The 27,134-nt window shown below is 32.3% G+C and overlaps 2 protein-coding genes across 2 annotated transcripts in view; one reads left to right on the forward strand and one right to left on the reverse strand.

Annotated features, from left to right (window-relative positions):
* The window catches only part of LOC115876994 (ecdysone receptor-like), a 924,397-nt gene that overhangs the window by 223,736 nt on the left and 673,527 nt on the right, over nucleotides 1–27,134 (forward strand). Inside the window, exon 3 of the mRNA XM_030893049.1 lies at nucleotides 5,570–5,612. The gene's annotated coding sequence lies outside the window, so the exon portion shown is untranslated. The remainder of the gene's footprint in view (nucleotides 1–5,569; nucleotides 5,613–27,134) is intronic.
* On the reverse strand, nucleotides 12,715–25,281 carry LOC115876984. Its single transcript, XM_030893042.1, has 3 exons — nucleotides 25,199–25,281; nucleotides 21,086–21,412; nucleotides 12,715–12,905 (listed from the first exon to the last, which is right to left on the reverse strand). Exons 1-3 carry the CDS (start codon nucleotides 25,221–25,223, stop codon nucleotides 12,823–12,825), a joined length of 435 nt encoding a protein of 144 aa, XP_030748902.1. The 5' UTR covers nucleotides 25,224–25,281; the 3' UTR covers nucleotides 12,715–12,822.

Raw genomic sequence — 27,134 nt, forward strand, 5'->3', positions numbered from 1 at the left:
TTTTAATGTTACAAAAGATTCTAATATATTTTGCTAGAAAAGTGAATAAATGTTTTCATTAATAAGCAGTAAAATACATAGTATATTTTGGATTAGCATCAAAAATTTGTTTTTTCCGACACTTGGCAACGTCGCTGGGCATTAACAGCGAACAATAAATTACATGTTGCTCGAACCCAAATTAAAATTAATGGACCAATCTAACCTTCAACTTTGTTTTATTAGTTCATTACAGTCGTGCATGCACCATTATGTTTTTACCGTTTTCCTTTCTGTAAGTCGTTGCTTATATTAAATGGAAGCATCTTCAACGTATAAAGCATTGAATATTTCTATTTGTTGATCAGATAAACAAAAAAAATCGTTAACTAATAGAAAGCTGCTGAATGAGAAACTAAACTCTGTCTTTATCTAAATCAATTTTAATATATTTTTTTTCCATAGCAACTGTTAAAATTGCCTTATATCTATCAAAAATAGTAGATAAAATAGTACTTTAACCGCAAGGATAGATTAAATGATACGTTAACAGCGAGGATAGGTTAAAAACTTTATTTCTTCTCGCACGTTTTTTAATTGCTTCCATTTTTGAAAATGTGTGTATTCCTTTTCATAAGTTATTCGGGATTTAAATGGAAGTAGTTTGGATATTATGGCGTTTGTCGAATCAGCCTGAATATCTGTTGGTAATTTACTTCTTTCGTTTTGAGCCATTAACTGGCTCCAATTCAGCAATCAGCAATCGACACGAAAGAGAGTTAAAAAATATTGACTCAAAACTGACAACTAAAGAGACAGCTTTATTTCTTTGTCAAATTACATAGAAACCAACGCCAACCCAGCACAATACTTTTTCTACTCGTAATAAATTCCTTGAAATAATTTCTGAATATTTTTTAAAACGTAACTCGCTATGGAAAAAAAATATTGTTTTATACACAACGATAAAATTGCATTATCGTCTTGTATAAAAAATAAATATTTTTAATGAAATAAACGAAGTATATCGACAATATTAGTATCTGTACTCTTTATGGGTACCTATGTTGATAAATGAGGTCTAAATTATAAGAAAATGCATTTTCTACGAAAACTTAAAGAGAGGTAAAATATGGTAAAATACAACTTGATAGACACTTTTATTGTGTATCGGATTTTCATAAAATATACAGGGTGTTCCATTTAATTTCAACAAATTATTGCCGTTTAAAGCTAGTAATGATTTAAATAAATTTTTAGAGACTCTGTATAAGGTAGTATAATTTATATTATTGCAACACAAAATTTAGTAAATAGAAATACTTCAGTACAATATTTGGTTTTAAGAACTTAAATACGCCTAGAGAAATGAAACTTACTTTACTTTTATTTTAATCGTAGAAACTAAAAGTGTAATAATATACAGGATGTTCCATTTAAAAAAATACAACTTTGTTATTTCTTATTTATTTGAGACACTCTGTCTCTTCTAAAAATATTTTTAAATTGTAGCTCTAATAATCCTTCAACGAACCCAAAACTTACAATTTGCAAAAATCTACTCGATTAGCTACAATACTCCGTAATCTTATGTGGTGAACAACCCTGTATACAGGGTGGTCCGAACTGTGTTCCGGAAACTGCGGCAGCATATTCTGCAGATAAAAATAAGTAAAAATGTTCGTATAGATGTATGTCCAAAAATGCTTAGTTTCGGAGATACAGGGTGTAGAAGTTTCATTTTTATTTCGATTTTTTCCAAATAATTTCTGCAGTAACGTCATTATTTGGATTAAAATTGGTGTCTGGGAGTTTTTTGATATGAGAAATTTGATTTTGATGTCAATATAACTCCTACTAGTAGAGGGCGCCACCTACATATTTTTTAACTGGTTTGAAGAGTAAGAACTTTTCGTCCGTACCTGTATAAAACTGCTGAGTAAAAAAATATACATTAACGACGCTTTTTACGTAAAAAAGGTCTTTCGAGATATTTGGAATCGAAATTATCAATGCCTGTCATCACTGACATAAATTAAACATGTTGACTAGAGAGTTATTAGACTGAGATCATAAATTTGAAATGTTTTTGTACCAAAAGTTAAGTAGTTCAACAAAAACTGTTTTATCATCATTTTTTTGCAGAAAAAATATTATTAATTTAAAAAACTAACTATCTAACTCAACGTGTTTATTTTTCGTTAATAATGGCATGTATTGGCTATTTCCATTCTAAATATCTTGAGAACGGTTGCTCGTAGGGATTTTTACAAAGAGATATTTTTTACGTAAAAAATCACAGAGATGTATATTTTTTCCCTCAGTAGTTTTATACAGGTACGGACAAAAAGTTATTACGCTTCAAAACAGTTAAAACACATGTAGGTGGCACCCTCTACCAGTAGGAGTCATATTGACATCAAAATCAAATTTCTCATGTCAAAAAACTCCCAGACACCAATTTTCATCTAAATATTGACGTTGCTTTGGAAATTATTTGGAAAAAATCGAAATAAAAATGAAACTTCTACACTCTGTATCTCCGAAACTAAGCATTTTAGGACATGCATTTATACGAACTTTTTACCTATTTTTATCTGCAGAATATGCTGCCGAAGTTTCCGGAATACACTTCGGACCACTGTGTATATTTTTTGGATTAAAATCTTCCTTTTCCCTTTTGATCTAGAAATTTCCCACGAATCGGGAAATTTCCCACGAGTTGGCATCACTCTGTATATCTAAGCTCAGAATCAGTTACCAAATAAAAATCCCATACAAAACCGCAATATTTGACATCCCGGTTCGCATTCAGATATTAAAAAGATATTAGGATATTTCTTTCAAGTATTCGATACAAGACCAATACATATTTACAATATAACTTTTAAATCTGACTTCTGAGTCTTTTTTTTTCTATATGAACATCTTCTTGATCAAAGAAATTCAAACATATATCAACCAGGAAAAAATATTTTTTTATTTCCGTATAAACTTCGAAAAGAACACGTCGACCTGTCAAACACACACAAGCATAAAATTTTAACGTAGCACTTTACTCCTTTTTTCATAGCAACAACTGCCGAGGGCTTTCAGCGTTTCCTTCCTGGGCAAAATAATATCGTCTTGATTTCCAGAGATGGAGCAGGAATGACGAGGAAAGCGTAGAGAATAAATAGAAATGCCGGTGGCCGTTGATGGAAAAGCGTAGGGCTTGTCTGTGTGCGGATATAAAATATATAGTTTACTGGACTTGTGTTAAAGTCTCCGGAAAAACGGAGATATATGTTAGGTTTAATGATATGTAGAAATTATAGCGAGGGTTCTTCTTTTTCTAGAATATGTATATTTTAACAACTTACGGTATTTTTCATCCCTCTGTATCTTCATTGTAGATAAAGCAAGCATCTTAATTTGGTGATCAAAAAGACGTACTGGCTATACAGGGTGTCCCAGAAATAAGTGCAAGTATTTTAACTGGTAGTATAGTTGAACCCCAGAAACACGCCTATGACGTTTTTTTTTTTCGCGGAAAAAAAATTGAAAATTCGAAATTTTTTTAAAAAAATTTTGGAAATTTTTTTAGTTTTTTGTTAAAAACATAATTTCTTGATAATATGGCAACATAGGTATTAGATTAAATTTACAAGAAAGAAAATCCAGAAAAGATCCAGTGGTTCTTAAAATTTTAGCAAAAAATCATTTTTTTTTAATTTTTAAAGTAAAATAACTTCGTTATTTTGGACTCATTTGAAAAACGATAAAGAGAAAATATGTTTCTTTTATCGAGATCTACCACCCCTTAAAATATTTGCACTTATTTCTGGGACACCCTGTATTGTCAATATACACTCACCGGCATGAAAAACAGACACCTTAAAATTTTGATGTATTTTAAGATTAATATATTTTGTTTTAGTGGACCGATTTTAATTTTTTAAACAATTTGTATCTATTATTATTTGACTTTTTTGCATCTTTCTAAATTAAAAATTAAAGTCCTTATCTATCTCGAGGAGAAACAAAATGTTATTTTGGCGACATTTTGAAACATCCTGTGGAATGGTTTAACAAATTTAGGAATTTAAAAACTGCTTATAACAAAATAAAAACACTAAATCACCACAATACACCAAAACACTTTTACTTTTACACTGGACGCGCGTTTCGCTAACCATGTCAGCATCATCAGCAGATGATAATAAACTCTTGAGCTATGATTGCTAACATGGTTGCTGATGATGATGCTAACATGATGACAACTGTTGATGATGCTAACATGGTTAGCGAAACGCGCGTCCAGTGTAAAAGTAAAAGTGTTTTGGTGTATTGTGGTGATTTAGTGTTTTTATTTTGCTGTGTAACACCAAAGGTTCCAACCCTCAACTGTAATCTGCTTATAACTGCATCTTTTCTCGATTGTTTGTTTTTTTGTTCATCTCAATAGCTTCATTTTTGTTAGAGATATTCGCTTTTAAAGAAGACTGTAACAATTTAGAGCAAATTTTGCATTAAAAGCATATCTTTGCGTTTGGTCCTTATCAACATACCTATGAAACAGTTGTGTGTAATGTCACTGCCATTAAAAAATCATATTGATATTGTTTGTAGCAGTTTGTAGGTATAGTAAACGGCACGAATGTTTGGGAGTGATTCATCGGTCGCTACCATGTGAACTAATCTGTTCAAGGTCACATAAAACTTAATTCCAGTGCCGTGGTTTTTCAAGTCATATGATAATCAATATATAATCTATTGTAATTTGTTGTTTTAACTATCAAAGTCTTGTCAAAACATATATTTGGTTATAAATATAAAATGGAATGCCCCATTGGTCGCACTGCAAGCACACCAATGGACTGACGCACAAAAACGAATCATTCAAAGAAACGCGATATAGTATCGTCTTTGTCAATGACGCTAACATTTTAGAATAAGTAAGAGGAGCGCAGGCAGATGATTAGACCGGGCCTTTAAAAACCTACGTCTGCGGTAAAAATTTACGTTTTTAATGTAAAAATGATAGCGCGCGTGTCGATTCTAACTTCATCAAGCGATGAATCACTCCCAAACATTCGTGGCGTTTACTATATGTTTACTATATTTGTTTGTACTCTAGCAGAGAGTAACTGCGAGTCCTTTTGCGAGAGGCTTTTCAGTCCAGTTGTATCGACTATTGTTACCTTAATTGAACATTGTAAAGGGCAATCAATGAAAAGTGGTTTGTGGTATAGGGCAACCCTCTTAGTTTTAATGGCAGTTTGAATCTGCAGGTATGATTTCGACAGACAACATTCAAAAAGCGTTAAAGAAACAAAATAATTGTCCTTTGAATTAGAAGACAGATAACTATCACTGTCATATGAATCCCTAATTTTTCTTGTCGTATATTTTTAAGTTGAAAAATATTACAATAGTGTAAAATATCTAAATTTATTATTACTATTAAATGGCTAATTTAGAATTGTTTATATTTTTTTAAATTTTAACTAATACAAATTTGTATAAGGTTTATCCTATTTTTTATCTAAAAATAATTGTTATTTATGAGATTTATCAAATTTAAATATAACTTTTTTTTGTGTTTCAGGTGGCTACATACTATTCTTGATTAGGATTCTTAATCTACAAAGGTAAGCACAAAATAAATTTTGTAATTTTTTCATAATTTTTTTTTAAAAATGCAATAATTGCCCTGTTCCCTATAAAAGTCGCAGAACAAAATTGTAAAAAATGTCATCACGCTGTGATCGATGTGATGTTTTCAATGCACTTCAGTTGTCGCTTGAAAAACAAATTTTGCTAGTGAGAGGGGTATTTGTGCGGGTACAGTTTCCTGTTTTATCTGGTTAAAACGTGTTTAAAAATTAGTGAATTCTTTGTTTTGGATCTGATAATACTGATAATAGTAAATCGTAAAATGGATATTTTCTGAAATACGTATTAAAAGTTACATATTAGTGCAAACTTATTTATTTTAATATTACCATTATTTCAATATATTTAATAATAAACTATGTCATAAATACAATATGATCCAAAAAATAACTGTTATAGTCACAGTCACAGAAGAAGTTCTTTTGTTGTTACAGTCCTTTGTATTTCGTTATCATTAGACCTATAAGAATCAAATGGTACCACCATATCTCAAACGCATCGGTCCTCGAAAAAGCTAGCTACAAGAGCGCTGAAGTCATGATTACTAAATTCCTGTTCTGGTCATGTATGCAGGATGCAAGAAAACTGCCTACCGAAAGATTTTCTTTAAAAAAAAACTTAAGTAGTAGACGGTAAGAGGAATGTAGAATGTTTAGGAGGGGAGTTAATCACCGCGACCTTACAGATCTATTGTGTGTTCCCCTTTCTTGAGTTATAACGAGTTATAACTCATCACACAGTCTCAAGACTTTAACAAAAGCCAGCAGTGGGACTCTGTGTCATGTAGAATTCTACATATCGTCAGAATTCTATAGGATCGGCACTCTGTGCAGCAACGATATCGATAAGATGCGATTATTTTGGTCGCTTGATTTCTACATTTCAATTGGTATCGAATTCTACGTAGCGCACGCGTATTGAGAATATATTTGACATTTTTAAGGTTATTAGATTAAGTTATCTATTTTGTCTCAGAGGAATTTGCTAATCTAAGATTTTGTTTGTTGTTTATGTTTTTGAGTTGTTGACAACTCTATTTTGTGTGACAGTTATTTAAATATGTTGCCAATTAACATAATAAATATCATGGCAGCAGGAGAAGAGGAAAGGCTAGAAGATTATAATTTGTTTCTGTACCAAATAAACAATATTTTGTTTAAAAAATATATATAATATGGTAATAATTATGAAATAAACACACAATAAACATGAACGGTCTTCAAATATTTCAACTGTCGCCGATTGAGCTCGCCTGAATAGCACCTTTCTGAATGGGTGCTTTTGTACTCTAACTTTCTTTTTACACTGGGTGTTAGTGAGGCACAGGTGGATGCTGCATTAATCTCAACATTTAATGGGGTACTGGGAGTTCGTGTGGCACTGGTGGATGGTGCATCAGTCTCCATATTTTTGAGAATTTCAACCTATTAAAAAAATTATATTAATTTTTTAATTAACAAACCAATTAAAGAACATGATATGTAAATGCCCTTGTGACTTTTTTCAACTAACATAAAGTAGCACTTACTTTTCCAAATCCTAACTCGGGCACTATCTCGTCACCATAAATTGCCTTATTCCCCATAATTTTTAAAATTCTTTTCTCTAATGTTGTTAATGGAGGAACCTGAGGGGGGCCACCACCAGTTCGTTGCTGCTCCATTTTTATGGCAGAAGCCTTTGATTTTGTTTTGCATTTCCAATCAGTAAATCAGTAAGCGTCTGAAAATAAATATGTTTGTAATATTACTCTTACCACTTAATTTATAACTTATTTCCAGATTAATAAAGGTCTGTGACGGGATAATAACATACTTACTTACTTTTCGCCAACCATCCACGGTTTTTTCACTATATCCTAAACTATTCAATTGTACCGAAACACTTTGCCATAAGGCATTGCATTCCTTCAGTTCCATTAAATTTATTTGTTATTAATTCCGGATTGTTCTCGCAAACGTTTAACAGTAAGTTCCAATGTTCGGCCCTTACTCTCATTTTGCTAATCAAAATGATATAATAAAGATTCTTAATTTTTTTTACTGAAGATGTTTTAATATTTAAACTAATTTTTGGTTAGGTTATCTATCATGTAAACAAACGTTCTATGCGTTCTCTGTTTACACGCCGGAGTATGTTTCCACATTATCTAAATGTGCGATAAACAAAGACGAAAATAACACCAAAATTTGTATCAGGCGCTTCATTTGCTAATGTTTGTAGGATTAATAGTATCGCTAGCGAAAAATACGCGAAAACAGCCGAACGAAAACGATATCGGCACAGAGTGCCAATAAACTCTACTATCGCCGTCCTCCGATAGAAAGGGATAATAGAATACTATTATAGATTTCTATATAACACGGAGTCCCACTGCAGTATCTTAAACGGCTCCACAGATGCCAGCTCTCCATCCTCGACATCAGCCGTACCAAAGTTGATGGCACGAATGGTCGTCGTCTCGGCGCACTCAGTGATAAGGTGTTCTGGTGTTTTCCCATTTTCTCCACAGAATCTGCATTCGCCGTTGTTTCTTAGCTTCAGCCTACTGAGGTGTTCGTTAAAGAGACAGTGTCCTGTTACAAACTCCGTGACAATCCGAAGATTGTTTTTACTTAAATCACAGAAAACCTTTGATTTTTCTCGGTCGTAAACTCTGAGGAACTTTCAACTTAGACCGTTGGAGGACATCCATTCCAAGTTACGGATGGAGTCTTCCAGATTCTTCAGTTCCGCTTTCAGTTGGTTCCCGTTTTAAAAACAGAACGGTTCTGGTCCAGTTAGTGGAGTGTTCGCTCCTTTCCTAGCTAGATCATTTGCTTTTTCATTGCCTTCTATCTATCCCTTGGTGAGCAGGCACCCACAGTAGGAAGACTTTATTTTCTTTGCCTAATTTGTTGAGCTTCTCTAGACATTCTTTCACCAACTGAATTGATGGTTACTGAGTTGATCGCGTTTAGTGCTGCTTGACTATCGGATAGGATGGCAATTTTCTGTTTTCGATAGTTCCTATCTAATATAAATTGTACGCATCTGTCGATAGCGTAAATTTCTTTTTGAGGGTGTTCCAAGCCCCTCTCCCAATACAAGGATATTTTCCACGAAAACTTAAAGAGAATAAGCATCAGTGGGAGGAAGCAGGGTATAATAGAACGTAATGGAGAATAGTAAACTCAGTTAACAACGACAACCAAAAAGTAAAGAGGCAACAAAGCAATGAGATTTTTGAATATCCGAAGTGCGGAAGAGAGATAACATCACGTGTCGGGCTTTTCAGTCACAGAAAAGCTCATGAAAGTAAACACCCTGCGTAATCATTTTCTGATGATTGTCAAATACTCGTCAGCGAGTAGTTGTTGTAAGTAAGTAATGCATTTCGTTAGCTAAAAAATATCTTAGTTTTTTTAAAAGCTTATTAGCTTATATGTATAATAATTATATTTAAGATACTAGCATATGGGATCATGATATTAGGAAATTAGCAGGGATAACTTGATCCCGCATAGCCAACAATAGACAACAATGGGCTCAACTACTATCTAAATATGACAGCGAGGCTACACCATAATTGGAAATGGTTGAGTAGAAATGAGCTGAAAATGACTAGCATATTAGTCTATAGTATGTATAGTAGCATATTAGTCTAAGTATTTCTTGATCTTGATATTTGTCTTTTTAGGAGGACATATTTATTATCACACGATTGCCAATGAAATTAATAAAGTTTGCCAAGACAAACTACAAGTACTGGACAAACAATACCAAGGAACATGTATTAGTAGTAAAATAGAAAACTAATTTCTTGCAGTATAGGTATATAATAAAATTATATAAGGATTCTTGCCACTTAACTGCTGGTATAGAAATTTAATTCTACGCTGTGTTTGGATCAACCTGCTCTCACTACCGGTTTCGGAGCCCTACTCCATCATCAGGTGAGCTTGGGCAGATCCACAAAATGACAACCACAGCGCGGAGATAGTTAATTCCGACTTGTCGGAAAGTATCGGTTAAATATTAAGTTTGTAATTTGGCTTGCCTGAAAAAAAGCCCTTTACCATCCTTTTACTAAGGATAGTTTCGCCACGGTGGTACGAAAGTACTACCATTGCACGCAGGCCGCTATCTCTCGTTCGGGACTTAATATCTAACCGATACTTACCGACAAGTCGGAATTAACTATCTCTACGCTGTGGTTGTTATTTTGTGGATCTGCCCAAGCTCACCTGGTGATGGAGTAGGGCTCCGAAACCGGTAGTGAGAGAATCCTTATATAATTCTATTTATTAGTAGTAAAAACATAGGTTGTGTGAACATTTATAGGCAGTTTAGTTTCTAACAATACAAAATACTTCACACCTACTTTTAAAAGACCTGTTAAAAGTAATAATTGTAACGATTTTTGCCACCTCAATAAACCACATCGCTTTAATTCACTCTATTGAATAAAATTTACGGCGTTTTTAACAATTTTTCAGCTATATTTAAGCCGGCCCTGGTGTCTCGACTCGTAAATCCAATCCCAACGCCATCTTAATTTTATTAGACCGACAAATTTACCTTAATTTACCGTACCTAGGGGGAGAAAACTTGAGGCTGCCATTCTATTGGTCGAAGAGGAACACAAGAGTGGGTCAATAATTTTATCGTCTGTATAATTTCTGTTACTTCACTTGAAATGTGACAGACCGTGAGACTTTTCTTGAGTAATATGATATGGAAGATAGTATATCAATAAGAATTCTCTTTTATTTAAATTTACTACAAATTTTATTTAAAAATATAAGTATTTTTTATTGCATGAGTTATATTTTATCGGTCAGTTTTAATTTATTTTAATAATAAATTAAAGCTAAATTCAGAACCTCGCAATTAGTGGAATGAATTAATGGTTTCAATTTTCAATTAGCGTAGACGGTTGTTCCTCGAATATCAATGTAATCATTCACAATGTCAAAATTAGTGGTGGTAATCTTCAATTAGTGGAAAAAGTTTTAACTTTTCCACTAATTATACTTCAAAAGTTGCGAGGAAAGTAATTTTGACCTTTAATTGTCATCCGTCAAGAGAAATTGTGGTTAGAAATCAAAAGTTGATTGTTTTATAGGCTAAATATTAGATTTTCTCTATGGATACAACTAACAACCGCAGGCTGTTGCTAGGATATTCTGTTAATTTAATTTTTTTATTTGGAACTAATTTACTATTTTTACTAAGTTTAAATTGTCTACCCTATAATAGCAAAACGGTTCACAATACAATTTACCCGTCAATTAAAATGACAAACTACAACTGTCAGTGTTAAGTATCCTTTCATTGGACAAACTACATTTAATATTTTCTATAATTTTTTGTATGTCGTCTAATAGTCATTTTATCGCTGTACAAATTTTATAAATGCTTGGTTTAACATTTTACATTTTTCTTTCAAGTATATGCCACAATATGCAGAACTCCCTTTAAAGTAAAAAGACAAGGCCCCTATTAAAACGAAGGTTTTGCATTACTTAAGCTTTATTCAGAACCTCGCAATTAGTTGAATGAATTAGTGGTTTCAAATACACTTTATACTTTTTAGTTTACTGTCATTCACAATGTTTAAAAAACACAATTAAAATTAATAGAAAATCCTAGCAATAGCTTGGGTTAATCCTTTGAATAAGAACACTAAGGAAGGAGCATAATGCTATCCATGTATTCATGCATGGTGGGCGGAAAAAGGACTCTAGGGTGGGGATCCTTGACAGTTCTGTTTGACGATTCATTTGACACATTTGAATTTGATTTGAAATTTTGTGGATTTGTCAGTCATTACGGAGCTTATTTTATGTTATTTATTATTTATTCTTCTACTGATAGTTGTATAAAGGTAGTAAATCTAGATGGAAATTGTGGCAGAACTTAAATTAACAGTGACACTATCGCGATTTATCGAAAAAGACTCTAAAATAGTTGGTTGTGTAGAGTGCGGTAGATCTCGGCAAAAATCAAGTGAAATAATGGAACAACTTTTCGCTAGTAAGTGACTATGTAATATACATACGTGTAGTTAACCGATCATTTATGAAATTCACTTAAATTAACTAATTATATATTTTTTTCTTGCATTTTTGCTTTTATTTACTACCTGTCAAAGATTAGATGTCAAGAATTTAGATACGTCACTTTGACTTACCTGCGTCAATAGCGTATCGGATGTTTGTGTTAATAAATAATTATTAAAACATCTATTTTTATTATAATAATATATTTTTATAACAATTTTAATAGCTACCAACATTTATTCACAGCGTAAAATAAAAAAAAAATATTGAGTCTACCCCACGTCTATATACCCTACATCATAGTTTTATATTTTTTAAATAAAATTAGAACGGCACTGATAAACCGGAATTTAAGTCGGCCATATTTGAGTCCCATCGCGGTGGACCTAAGATTTTTGATATGCTCCTTCCTTAGTCTTCTTATTCAAAGGGTTAATCAGTTGTATCCATAGAGAAAGCCTAATATGTAGCTTCTAACCACAATTTCTCTTGTCGGAAGATAATCAAAAGCCAAAATGACATTTCCCGCAAATTTTGAAGTATAATTAGTGGAAAAGTCAAAAGTTTGATAACTTTTTCTACTAATTGAAAAGGTCTACCACTAATTTTGATGTTCTGAATGCTTATATTGAAATTAAAAGAACAAACTTGGACGCTAATTGAAACCACTAATTTATTCCACTAATTGCGTGGTTCTGAATGAAGCTTTACTTAATTTAATTGAAATTTCTGTTTTCCTGAAACTCTGTTTTCTACCCAGAAAAAAAGATTCTGCTATAAGATAAACTATAGTGAAATGAAATTTAAAATACAATTTTCCAAAAATACTTAGTTTTCATACATTGTAGGTCACGTAGTAACTTAAGAAAGACGTTTTAATGGTCACCGCCAAATATAATTCGAGTAGAAAGAAGTGTTGGCAATGTTCCTGTCAAAATAACATATACTAACATCTGTTATTCGTAAATAAATTGTGCACATATTTCGAACGTCTTTAGTACAAATGAAAGAAGTTATACATTTTATCTAATTTTATTTAATATGTGTACACATTATTATTATTACAAACTACTTCATACCGTTTAATATACCACTAGGTTTCAAACTACCTTATTTCTTCTCAAAAAGATTAACTCCTAATTTAGTAGTCAAACTTGTGAAGATATTCTTCCTTTTCGTGTTTGCGTATGGCCTTCCACTTCTCTTTATTTCCTTTTGATTTAGCTGAAAAACATATAATTATATATACTAAGTAAAAAAAACCGTTCCAGACAGACATTTCATTGATTTTACTGAATAAATTTGAATCTTTGGTTCAATATACAGGGTTATTCACCACATACGACACGGAGTATTGTAGCTAAACGATTAGTTTTTACAAAATGTAAGTTTTGGGCTCATTGAAGATCTCTTAGAGCTTCAATTTGAAAATATTTTTACAAGATACCAAAAATGTCTTAAAATATATCATATCCTAAATAAATACAAAATATGAAAATTGTATTTTTTTAAATGGAACACCCTGTATATTTTTTTATTTTTAGATTATACGATTGGAATAAAGGTATTTGATTAAGGTTTATCACACTTAAGCCTAAGCGTTTTTGAAATATATTCAATTTTGTGAAATTGTAGAAAAACTTTTAAGGCTTTGTTTCTCCATGGGTAAGAAAGTATTTATCGCTAAATATTTACTGAAGTTTATTTATTGATCAGATATTGTGCTGCTATAATAAAAAAAAATAATAACTTACAGAGTGTCTAAAAACTTATATTAAAGAATTACTAGCTTTAAAGGGCAATAATTTGTTTAATTTAAATGGGACACCCTGTATATTTTACGAGAATCAGATGCATAATTTAATTGTCTATCAAATTGTATTATACCATTTTTTGAAAACTCGAAGAGATAGGTCTTCAAGTTTTCATAGAAAATGCATTTTCTTATAATTTAGACCTCATTTATACCCGTGGAATACTGACATTTTAGATTATTTTAAAAGATGTAACAAATTTTCAAAGAGCACTGATACAAATATTGTCGATATAATTTCCTTATTTCATTAAAAAATAAATTTCAATAAAAAATAGGGCTCAGAAACGAAGAAGGCTATGAAAATTTTGTTTAAGCATCTTCTGTTTGAAAAAAAAATGAATGACAGGTTTGTGCATCGTTCTATCTTCACTAATATCGGAAATTCTCTATGATTTCAAACAAAATCGGATACCCTGTAGATACTCGGTTCAGGGCGAGTTTAAAGTGATTTAAACCAAGTTCAAAATTTTAATAAGTTATTCAATGACTTCTAATCTTTGAACTTAGTTCAAAAATTAGGTATTTGATGATCTTATATAAGAAAAATATACCTATAGTAATCGCAAAACAATTTCTGATGCACGTGATCAACTTTGAGCGACAAGCGATGGCGACAGTACTGCCAGATTGTGATTGATTTATGAAATAAATCTTAATGTAAATTTGGGAAACAATATATTTATGTAATTTTTTAAATATTTTAACGTTTTATTTTTAATTGAATAATTAAATTATAAATAATTTTTAATTTAAATTCTAATTAACTAATTTATTGGTGTACAACTTACAACACCACAAGTAGTAATAACAACAAGTAAGAGGGTGCCATTAATGCACAAACTAATAATCACAGAATTTCTTAAAAACTAACGTAGAGATAACTTTGAAAGTGGTATAATATATGCTTACCAATCAAACTTACTTCTCTGACTGCAGAGAATAAAGGACCTTCTATCTTCTATTCTACCGTTCTCGTTCAAAATCAGAGAAGCTACAAGCTCTTTGCTTCAACTGTTGAAATGCTTCGGCATATTTTCAACACACAATTTCAAGGAATGCAATACAAAAACTCGAAAATTTAGTTCTTAAAAGTACTGTTTGTGCTTAAAAGTACAATTAAAAAAAAGAAGATATTACAACACGATATTATACAAAATAATGACTGACATTATGGTAATTATTGTCAAATAATAAACGACAACGTTGCTGAATACGGCGCAATGTGACCAACATAGCTATAATAAAATTCGATTTAAACTAATTTTTGCAGCGTTAATCTAAATAAAATATCTGTTACAATCATTTTCTCTATAAAGTAAAATGAAGAACTGCTATATATTGTTGCGGACCGGTGTGGACTCGACCTAACCTAACTATATGGCCCGCCCTCGGATGACCTTAACATCCGCAAGACCAGGACGACTGCTCTATATCCACAATCCGATGGGATGGTTGAACGCATAAACAGAACTATCAACCGTTATCTGGCCAAAGTAGTCTCTGACCACCAAAGAGATTGGGACAAATTTCTTCGCCTGTTCCTGTTGGCCTACCGTTCATCCGTCCAAGAATCTACAGGGCAAACTCCAGCCAGCATCGTTATGGGACGGGAAGTGCGCCTACCTTGTGATCTGAAATTTGGTTGCCGACCGGGAGAAGAAGTCACCGGAGAAGATTATGTCCACACACTACGTCAAAGAATGGACGACATCCATTAGCGATTCTGCCTAAATATTCAAAGTGCTAGTGACCGAATGAAGTAACACTACGACATTCAAGCTGAGCATTGCGGATACCAACCAGGGAAGTTGGTGTGGCTATATAACCCGCAGAGACGTCATGGGTTATCTCCGAAGCTACAATCCTCGTGGGAAGGGCCATACGAAGTCATGGATAGGATTAATGACGTCGTATACCGTATCAGAAAATTGCCAAAAGGAAAACAGAGGGTAGTCCATTTCAACCGTTTGAGCCCCTACCAAGGCGAAATAGAAGATCGTGCTGGGACCGTGAGAACCTGCAGCTTTGATCCCCCTGATTCGGAGATGTCCTTTGACGATTTCATGGCCCGATACAACAGCAGTGAAAAAGCTCGCTATGGTGTAACCAAAGAAGATCAACGAGATCCTTGTTTGCTGATACAACCCAAAGCTGAGATCGGGAGAGAAAACTGTAGACTGCTATTTCTACCAGACTTCGAAATGTACCAGGGGCCAGCTTTGCAAATACCTTCATTCACCGTGTACATCTAGGGACGAGCATGTACCTAAGAAGGGGGCAGTGTTGCGGACCGGTGTGGACTCGTCCTAACCTAACTATATGGCCCGCCTTCGGATGACCTTAACATCGCATTAAAGAATAGACACCGTAACGATTCATTCGAAGATTCGAGAAGAATCGAGTCCCACTCGAATGGAGTAGTACATACGAGAACATTCGAAACCTTCTCTATGCACCTAACGATCTATGGACTATTCTAGTAAACTTTAACTGTAGGTATAAAAGCCGGCGGCTGTGGCCTAGAGAGGGCAGTTATAAATATACAAGTGCAGTTGACGCGCTAAAATTTAAAATAAATTCTTAGTTATAAATCGTTTGTAAATAGTTCTATAAGTCTTTTATCGTTATTGTTTTTGTTTTTGTTAATTAGTGTTAAATAAATAGTGTTTAAATAAATTGTGACTTTCTATCCACACGGAACCGACGAAAAACGTAACAATATCTTAAATTATAGGTACAATACATTTAAACATTTTTGCCAAAATTTTATTTAGTCAGGTCATAGGCTTTAGTGTCAATTACGACATGCTTGATGAACTGCATCGGAAAATGTTTTGCGATTAGAATTTCACTTGAACTGGAGTTTACGAACTATGTTTATACAATCGGGCCTAAATACACTCACCGGCAAAAAAACGGCCACTAAAAACTAGTCCCAATTTCAAAGTTGGATTTCTCGCGAGCCACTCATTAGATTTTGATGATTTTTTTTTAAATTGTAAATTAATTTCTTCTTGACGGATGCTACGTCAGAAATTTTTATTCCGAATTTATTTTGAGCATATACAGGGCACAACAATAAGACGAAGTTTTTTGCCCGAACTTTGTAACACACTGTAAGGTGCAGCAGCTGTAGTAGCTATTGCTAAATCAAAGTATTGCTACAATCACAATATAGCCTCATCTTTTGTGAGCATTTTATTTTTTTAATCATGACATTATCTCTGTTTGTATTGGAGATACGCTGCTTTAAAACAAAAGCCTCGAAAAAAGCTTTAGTCCATTGCTCAATATCTCAATTCACATGTAAACGAACAAACTTAAGACGTGCTCGACGATATCTTGAAAGTAGTTGGAGTCCTGTGGCAGACCTCGTTGCAGACAAGCTGTTTTCTTTTAGTTTTCGACGGATTGTTCTCTCACTGACTTGAGTTCTACGCACGGCTTGTAGAAGATGTTGATTCTGAAACGCTGTAAATTCTACGATTTCGTAAAGTATTCAGGACAATAAAGCGGTCATCAATTGCATTTGTCTTCCGTTTTCTTCCGGAACCTACTCGTCTGGTGAAATTTCCCTTTTTCATATACCGATTCCAGGCATCCTGGACTGTTGTTCGAGGTATGCCCAGGGTATCGGACTTAACGCTGACTTCGGCCATCCTCAATTAAACCTACAATACGAGCAACATCCGTCACAGATGACATTTTTTAATTAGACAACCGTTGTTGTCATATTACAAATACTCATCCGTTTTCGCCTACGTCGCACAGTAGAACGATCGTATGTTTGATGCTGGACATAACACTTAAAATCGTATCTAAACTTTTAATACAAATTTCTTCAAATACATATTTAGAAGGCCATAATTTAATCAACTGAAATCGAATTTTATTGAAAAATTCACCCAAAGCTATATATTATGGTATACAATATAATATATGCGTTTCTTGTTAAAGATATTTAATATGTGGGAAGTTTATAAAGCAAATTATGGATTAAATAAATGACTTAATTCATGTGCCCCATACAAAAGTTTTAGCCCATATTTTAACGAGTAATTTAAAAGAAATTTTGAAACACTTGGGTGTTTATTTAACTCTATTCTCCGTGAAAATATACATTTTTCAGCGAAATTTATTATAGTTTGCATCTTTCTTTCGTAATTATCAAAAAGTCCCACCGAGTCCCGATTATTTGTTGGTGGGTATGACTTCTCTATTTTATGCTAAACTTATGAATACAAAGTTTCATTGCAGCCGCTTGCAGCAAAGATGGCTATGGAAAATTTTGTCTAAAATTTAATTTTTTGTCATACACTATACATTAATTAAGGAATTATTGTTATTGAATACATGTTGGTATTAAAGAACTGGACAAATCGCAAGGTCATAATTCATATAGAATAAAAAATATGATAAAAAGTTCATTAAGTTTTGGAATAAGTACGAAATTATGCAGTTAATTTTTAATAGTCAATTTAATACGGAAATACAAATAAAATATATATTCTGGAAAAACACCCCTGCACTACAGCAAGTTATCTATAATAAAGTCATAGTATAAGGAAACTAGTAGTTTTACTCCTTGTCAAATCCTTTGTTCTTGTTCTGCCACTTTATATGACCTTGTTCTCGCCTCCCGTGACCACTGACGTAGCTGTATAGTCGTGGTCTATTAACTAGGCAAAGTATAGTCGTGGCGCTCGCCATAGTTTCACAGATATGTATTTAGGAAAATATGAGTTCACAATAAAATAAAATAAAAAAATTGATCATCGAGTAAAAATATGCTTGAAAACAGAATATTTTCACATTTCGCGTAGGTAAAAATTCTTCTGAATCTGAAAATCTTCTGATTGGAAGAAATGCGGAAAAAATATATAATTACATATTTTTATATTATTATCTATTTCAGAGATTTTCTACAAGTTTTTTTTTATTTAAAACAAGTTTAATTTTATGTACATAACTGGATTCGGCATAAAATTCTACATATAGTACACCGTCTTTATTTAAAGCACACTGCGGTGTGGCCATTCTATTTCTTATTTACTAAAACTTTGGTTAAAAACATTATATACGAAAGGTGGTAAAAAACTAGAGTGAATATAATTTTATTAATACCTAGCTATGTTTTCTTAAACACGAAGGATACCAGAATAAATTCGTGTAGAAAAATTTACTTTATCGTATACAGGATATTTTTTAAGGCGTCACCAAAATCGTAATATTTAAAATATTGTATCTCATTTTTTTAAATGCAACACCTTGTATATCATTTTTCTTTCAGATGTAGAATTAAAAGGTAAACATTTTTTGTATTTAAAGTGTTCTTAAATTTTTAGCCGTTTTGCAAATATTTTCTGTATTTCATTATATATGGGATTTCCAACGATAAAATATCAGACAAAGGTCATATTAGGTGGCTTTGATAAAAATTTACTGTTTAAAGAGCCATATGTAATATAATACTGCGAATATCTGCGAAACCGTTAAAAATTTAGAAACCCTTTAAATAAAAAAATTATCACTTTTTAATTCTGCATCTGACAGAAAAATAATATACAGAGTGTGGTATTTAAAAAAATTGAGATATACCATTTTAAGTATTCCGATTTTGGTGACGCCATAAAATATACCCTATACAGGGTGTCCCAGAAATGAGTGCGTAATAAATGAGGCTCCAACACAGCAGCTATGCTATCCGATGAAATAATCCTCTCTCAACGGTAAAATGGGTGCGAAATAGAATAATGTATATAGAATGATTTAAAATAATAAAACTAACTTTACCATAACTTTTTTGTGACACCCTGTATATAACAAAATATTTTAGGATACGCCCCTTTATAAACCTTGAAACATATGAATAAAACTTTTTTCACATCTTCGACAACGACGACGATATTGGACTTCCTCGCACTAATGGGCCACCCTGTATATTTAAGGTGGTTTAAAGCTAGGTGTGGCACTTTTCTTCCCTCAAATATAAACTCAATATTTTGTCTATAATATTTTGAATATTGTTATATTACGACCACTTATAATAAAAAATAAATAAAAAAACATAAAAAAATACAGTGCACTAAATTTATAAGAGATTATGCTATTATAAAATTCTGTCAATTAAAAAATATGAATAATTTGCGGACACTTTAGATGTAGAAAATATTTACTCTAAAATTATATAAATTCGGGTCAGAACGTCCTACGACGTTGTCCGATGCCTAACTTCCACCCTGTGCGATTTTCCCATTAATCTTCGGTCAGATTTTTCTCTCATCGACCTTCTTATTCCTTCCATCCATGTTTTCTTGGGACGTCCTCTCTTTCGTTTACCAGGTGGTATCCAGTGAATGGCTTGTTTTGGAATTCTTTCATTGTGAATTCTCTGAACGTGGCCGTACCATATTAATTGTTTTTGTTCTATATCATTTACTATTGTTCCCTCTATTCCCATCTATTGTCTAATGTCTTCATTTCTGATCTTATCCCTCCGTGAAATTCTCATTGCTCTTCTAATCGCGTCCATTTCAAAATAAATCTATATAAATTATCTCGTAAACTATTATTGGAATGAAAATTTTATGGCAAATCCCCTGACCAAAAAATATTTTCATGCGCATATTTGAGACAACCTGTATATCTAAAGAACTATTTTTAAAATCTACCCACATGCTAAAAAAAATAATATTTAATTAATTACATAATATCTCAGCTTCTAAAATAACCAAATATAATTAAATGTTAATTGATAATTACTATCAGCTTGCCGATTTATATCCGATGGAAATCTAAAAAAACTCACAGAACAATTTTTTGAATTATTACTACAATTAATAGCAGCACACAGTAATGCACTCATTTTTTAGCAATCCGTCTCTGTGCTGGAACGCAACGCTCGAACCTTGCAGCTCGACGGACGGAATTCAACTGAAACGCTTTGCAAGCTGCCGATATTCGACAGCTTGCAAAAACTGGCAGAAAATATTTGCGAGAGTGCAACCAAAGAGTGCAACTACTCTTTTCCTTAAACTATGATAAAGTTATGACTATTTTTAACAAATTTGAAGATTTTGCAAGTTAGAAATTTTGCATAATTGCTAAATGTCCAGCAAATTGCATTGCGTCGATCCGCACAGTGGATCGACGAAATGCCTTGATTATTTATACATAAAACTTTCAGCTTGCGAAGCATTTTTCCAAGACGTTCGTTTTAAAGCAGCGTATCTCCAATACAAACAGAGATAATGTCGTGATTAAAAAAACAAAATGCTCACAAAAGATGAGGCTACAATGTGATTTGATTTAGCAATATCTACTACTACACCCTACAGGCTGCTGCACTCTACAGGGTGTTGCAAAGTTCGGGCAAAAACATCGTTTTATCGTTGTGCCCTGTATAATATGCTCAAAATAAATTCGGAATAAACATTTCTGACGTAGCATACGTTAAGAAGAAATTAATTTACAATTTAGTGGTTCGCGAGAAATCCAAATTTGAAATTGCGACTAGTTTTTAGCGGCCGGTTTTTTGCCGGTGAGTTTATTAAAAAAAAATTCTTTCTTTAATAATGCTACAACTTACACAGTTTCGACATGAAGATAAACAGCGGCAGGGCAGCCAGCACCCCCACCGGGTAATACCGGAATATCCACTGATTCTTAAAATAGTACTTGTAGGGAAACTGCGCCAGTTTGGCACTGTACGTGTAGGGAAATTTCATCGGCCTGGATACCTCCGGCGCGCCTGGCTTCGATCCAGCCGGCTGCTTTAGCGCTTCGACTATCTGATCCAGAAAAGCTCTCAAATCTTTCAGGTTCAAGTTTACCGGCAGCTTCAGATTCATGTTCGACGGAATTTTCGATTTCGCTTCTTTGCGCAGCTTGGTCAGGATGTCTCCCGGCTTCATTCCTGGAAATATGTGGGGATTAAAGGTTTGCTGAAAGTTCGAATTTCAAGGAAAAACGAGTAGTGTTATACACAACTTCAGATTCAGAGCTTTTTGTTTAACTTCTTAGACTGTTTAAAAGAAATCGACTATTTTTTTTTATTTGAAATTATATCGAAAATGTTGGAAATAACGAAAAAAAAACTGTGAAAATTTGAGGTCTTTCGAGATATTTTCTTTTTTCAGATTGTGCAAAATTTCGACTTTGGCTCGAGTTCTAAAACACCCTATACATAATTAAGAAATAAAAAACCACCGCAGAAGAGCGCCATCCACCCTTTATCCAGACATGCATAATTAGTTTCAGTCAATGGAGTAGTTAGAAAATTTTGAAAAAAAGTGTTAAAAAGCCAAAGCCAAAATTGAACTTCTTTGAAATAATTTGATTTCGATATCTTCTACAATTATTATTAAGATTATTTACTTCAGACGGGTCTAATTAAATATTTTATTTTTGGTATACAAAGTGTGTCATAAAGTCATATACAGGGTCATATACAAATGAAAAACGGCTTTTAAATTTTCGGATTTTTTTAAATACATAATAATATGGCTGTACTTAAACTGCCGTTAAACGGTAGCTTACTAAAATGCCGTTAATAGATATGACGTTGTTGATGTGACGCACTTGACGGCTTTATGAAATATAGGAATTTTATAAGGACTCACCAACGCTATCCACCCCACCAAATAACCAACTTAACCAACGCAACTTACCTCGACACTGATAAAAAAATATAAAAACAAATATAAATTAGTAAAAACCAACCAACCCCACCAAATAACCAACTAACCAATTGCCGAATATGGATATGAATTAACACCCTCCAAATATCCACGCTAACCAACCCGCCAAATAACTAAACCAATCCAACCAAAAAGAGTGAAACCAATGCAATAAGATCACCCTATTAGCAAAAAAAAATATAAAAAAGTCTTGGTCGGCGTGAGATTTAAACCACGGACCATCTGCTCATGAAGCGATAGCCTCAGCCACGGAGCCAAGGTGCTCTTGCAAAATGCTTATAGCTAGGTATTACTTTCCGCCGACATGAACGACGTCACAATATCTATTAACGGCATTTTAGTAGGCTACCGTTTAACGGCTGTTTGAGTACATCGTAATAATATTTAAAGAGAATCAAAATGGTCTTTATAATTATAAAAGTCTATTTTTTTTGAAAAATTAGAATTTTTTGCCCCGGTGCGGCGGTGGCGTAGAGGTACAGGCTCTCGTCTACCAATCTCAAGGTAGTGGGTTCGAATCCTACACCCGGCATTTCATCAGCCGACTATTTTTATTACCTAGGTCGACTCAGCCTTAAATGAGTACTTGGGATTCACAACCCTGAGGTAATAATAGGCGGTTGAAGCGTAGTGCTAGCCACATTACCTTCCTTGTATACCGAACGGCTCTAGCATGGCAAACTGTACCTTGGTATCAAGGCGTCAAACGATATATACGGGAGCTATTATTCTTATTAGAATTTTTTCGCAGAGCTGTCAGAAATAAAGAATAGCTGTCAGAATACAGTTTAAAACAGTCCGACGCATGCGCATGATGTTTAAAGCGTTTGCAGAAGAAAAATTTGCAGTTTCCAACTGATTTCTAATCGTTAGAACAGATGATGGTGTACTAATTTAATGTACTAGATAATTAATATAAAAGTATCTCTATAAAAGTTTTTAATATTTTGTATGTACAGGCCGTAAGTTATTTGCATTAAACTGATTTTTGTTAATAGGTATTGTAATTTTATTGTTTAAAATTATATTGTGTGAATTAAAGATTTTTAACCTGATAGGTACCTAACTTATACGATCTGTCCAAAATATCAAAAACTTTTATAGAGATAACTTATAGAGAATTAAAAGCTCTACAAAAATGTCACATGAAAAATTTTCCCATAAAGTTGAGTTACATAAAAAAAAATGAAAACATGTTAAAATTTATCAATCCAAATTTAATCTCAAATAACTTTGGAACCAATTAATATATCAAAAAATTATACAAGAACTTTGTGTAGAGCGTTCAGTTCTCTACAAGAATATGTTTCGACCTAACTACATAAAAAGTACGAATACTTGTTTGAGTTAAAAAATTCCGGTAAAGGTAATTATTTAAGGGAAAACTGGAAATCGTCCGATTTTCACCAAAATTAGTATACACACTATTTTGAGGTCGTAGATTACGAATCTGAAAAACGGAAAATTATTTCAACATTGAATTTTTTCTTTATTTCGGCCCTATAAGGTAATAACTTCACTATATTTTCATTATATTATAGTTTATCTAAAAGCCACACTTGATTGGGGATAGAAAAATGTCCAAAATTTTACTGAAAAACATTTTTCTTAACAAAATAACAAAGAAAATTGAGACCAGATGGAAGTTTGACATTTGATATATCCTTCTTTCTCTCTCCTATGTAATGAGAGAGACAAATATATTCTAGACCTAATCTAGAAATTTGAAAATTTACAATGTTGCCATATCTTCTATTTTTTCGGGTGATTAGGGATTTTAAATAAATTACCTATTATGAGATCGACAATAATTAAATATACCTACCTATATCCACAAAATTACGCGGTAGAGTTTTGATTGCACTGGTTTCAACTTTTATGCGGAGGGGTTAATCTTTTCTTTGTTTTTTGTTATATGTATTTATAACCACGAAGTTGCACGAAAGAGTTTTGATTGCATTGGTTACAATTTCCATGCGGAGGGTGTTAATCTTTTGTTGTTATATTATATCAAAAAAAGATTTTGATATAATATTAATAACCGCATTTCGTAATCCCAGAATGAGCGAAAAAAACACGCTAAATTAAGTTTAGCATTGGCAACGTTGCTTTAAATGCCATAAACACAACCCAACGTTTTCAGACTGTTTACAAATTTATCTTAGCAAATTTTCCTCTATTATGCATAGAATTGATTAAAAAAGTAACAGAAAATAGCAATGACATCATTGTTTATTGAATACCTAACATGTTTTGGTACCACATGTTTTGGTGCTTAGAAAACCTTAAATATATGAGAAATTAAGAAAAATTCGATGTTGAAATAATTTTCCGCTTTTCTGAAAAACGGTTAGAGACAGCCAAGAAAAAAGATTGGTAATCTACGACTTCAAATGTAGGTGTATACCAATTTTGGTGAAAATCTGACGATTTCCAGTTTTCCCAATAATTACCAAAATTTCTTTATAAATCAAATGGGAAATGGCTCAAACTTTCACAGTTACTATGATCTAATGATATTTTCTCGAAGAAAATCTCGACCAAAATCTCAAATATTTTTCTATAGTTCTAGATCTCGTTCTAGGTATATCAAGTTAATTTTTCGTGAATTTCATGTGCATCTAGTTTTTCTACAGTATTTTAAAGCACAAATTGCATATTCTTATTGATTAATAAATGGATAAAATAAATGATTAAGTAGGTATATTGAACAATGAAATTTCCAATTAAGTAATTATTTCTAAAATAGCGCTCGTCAGATATACTACCTACTTTATATTTGGTACTCGAAAGAATACGTAATAAAACATCTAGGCGAGAATGTTGCATCCTTAGAACAATCAATAAATATCAAGTATAGAACATTATTTTAGTTAAAACATTCTTCTACTTAACAACAACCATTTATAAATCAGTTCCATCCAGCCATTTCATAACTTATATGTATTTAAACCGAAACAATTATTACAAACTAGCAAAATATTAATATGAATGGTATTTACCTTTATCTGTGTACCACAATCGCATGTTTACAATAAAAATACCGTAACTCAAAAAGAATTCACGTGTAAAAACTGACAGGACAGATTATATTTTAATGACAGGAAGCATTGTTACCTGTCAAAGATGTTTTAGAGGTAAATATTAGGGGCGGGAAAGTGAAATAGCAAAAGCGGTTCCACCGTTTCCACGGAAATCTCAAATAAAATAGTTCCAGCCCTAGCCACTAGGTGGTAGTACAATTGATTTTTAGGTTAAGAAGTTGCTACTAGTTTTTGCCAGATGGCGTTAAATCAGAATTTTTTTGTAGTTTCCATAGTTTCCAACGGCCATTGTCATATTATTGTCAAATTCTCAAACAATATTGTCGTTGTCATAGCGCCAATCATAATAGTATCAAATAAATTATTATCAAAACGTTTTTCAAACTATAATTTGTTATATGTGTTTTAATTAGACAATTTCTTTTGTTTGTGGCCCTAAAAAATATAATGTAAGTCTTTTATTTTTGCCATCATTTAAGTACCTATTTATATTTACTCCATTTACAAAACTTTGGGCGTATTACGTTGGTCTTGTTTTATTATAATAAACGATGTTTAAATATTTGACTTATACATAAAAACTTTACATAATAAATAATATTTCACATGTTTGGCTTTAATTTTATTTAATAATTGTATAAATTATACTGTTAAATCTATCTTATATTTTACTGTTATATAATCTTATATTTTTTACACATCACAACGATACTTGTTATTAGTATTGTTGAATTTGTGTAAAAAATAAGATTTAATAATCAAATTTAATTATTTTAGAGCAAAATTCAATAAATACGCTCATTTAAAAAGCCCGCGCTTCGATCCATTTAAAACAAGCCCTACTCAATAGATGGCGCCACTTCTGTAGGACCATTTTTCAGTATGGCAGAGTCCATTCTTTTTCTAGCTAGGTATATTCTTTGGTAAATATGTTATTCAAGAGGATAAGTTGACCCTCAAATCGACTCACTCTTCGGGTGTCTTCGTCAGCGCGCCAAAATTTGAAAAATGATTATCCGTTAAATATATTCTAACGTGTTTTGGTGTAGTTATTAATTAATTAATTAATTATGGTGTTATTAATAATAAAATGCATTATTGATTTATTATTAATATAAATTATCGATTTATAAACATTATTGCTCTTTTTACATATTATTTTAAGACAATGAAGCACAATAATAAACAATACTGAAAAATAAAGGAACAGTACTAAATGAACAGAGTGATGTCAGAAAAATAATAAATTATTATGAAAGCCGAAGAATCTACATTAACATTTGAAGCAAATATTTTTAAAAGTACAGTATGAAAAGAAAACAAATAAAATATAACGCGATATTGTATGTGTGATTTAGAAAATGATACAGGGTGTTGAAAAGTTAAAAAAAATGAAAATACTTACAGGGTGCGCAAAACACAATATGGCGTGACACATTTCTGCGTAAAACAACATGGCGACCAGAAAGCTCTTAAAAATTTCAATGGTTAAAATTATCAAGGACATAAAAAAAGATGGATACATAAAAATTATAAAATAAATCTGTTTAAAATTTACAAACTCACTTTTCGCAGAAAGGTTCGGAAATTTGTATTGATTTGATTTTAGTTCGAAATTAATTACATTTCTTTTTTGTTTCTTACTACAAAGCCTGAATTAGAGGCTGTTTTATTTTGGTTAAGTTTTAAAACATACTGGGTACTCAAAGAATAATTTATATTTATTATTAAATATCAACCTATAAATACAAACATAGACAATTGGACTGACCTGTTTATCGTGCTAGTTATTATTAACATACAAGCAGGTGTTTTAAATGATTCTCTCAATCGCGAAAATATCTGAATGTTGAAACTATTGTAAACTAACCATAGCAATACAAACAATACTAAA

Source organism: Sitophilus oryzae, unplaced genomic scaffold (genome assembly GCF_002938485.1).
Source record: "Sitophilus oryzae breed Bouriz unplaced genomic scaffold, Soryzae_2.0 scaffold_1441_pilon_pilon, whole genome shotgun sequence".
In the NCBI taxonomy this organism is placed as follows: Eukaryota; Metazoa; Arthropoda; class Insecta; order Coleoptera; family Curculionidae; genus Sitophilus; species Sitophilus oryzae.

Excerpts from the sequence above, each read along its gene's own strand:
- LOC115876984 (XM_030893042.1), bottom strand. The coding sequence starts at position 25,223 with ATGCGATTGTGGTACACAGATAAAG. Across the intron at positions 21,413-25,198 it reads ATTGTGGTACACAGATAAAG|GAATGAAGCCGGGAGACATC; the intron begins GTAAATACCATT and ends ACATATTTCCAG. Across the intron at positions 12,906-21,085 it reads TATCTTCATGTCGAAACTGT|CTAAATCAAAAGGAAATAAA; the intron begins GTAAGTTGTAGC and ends TATGTTTTTCAG.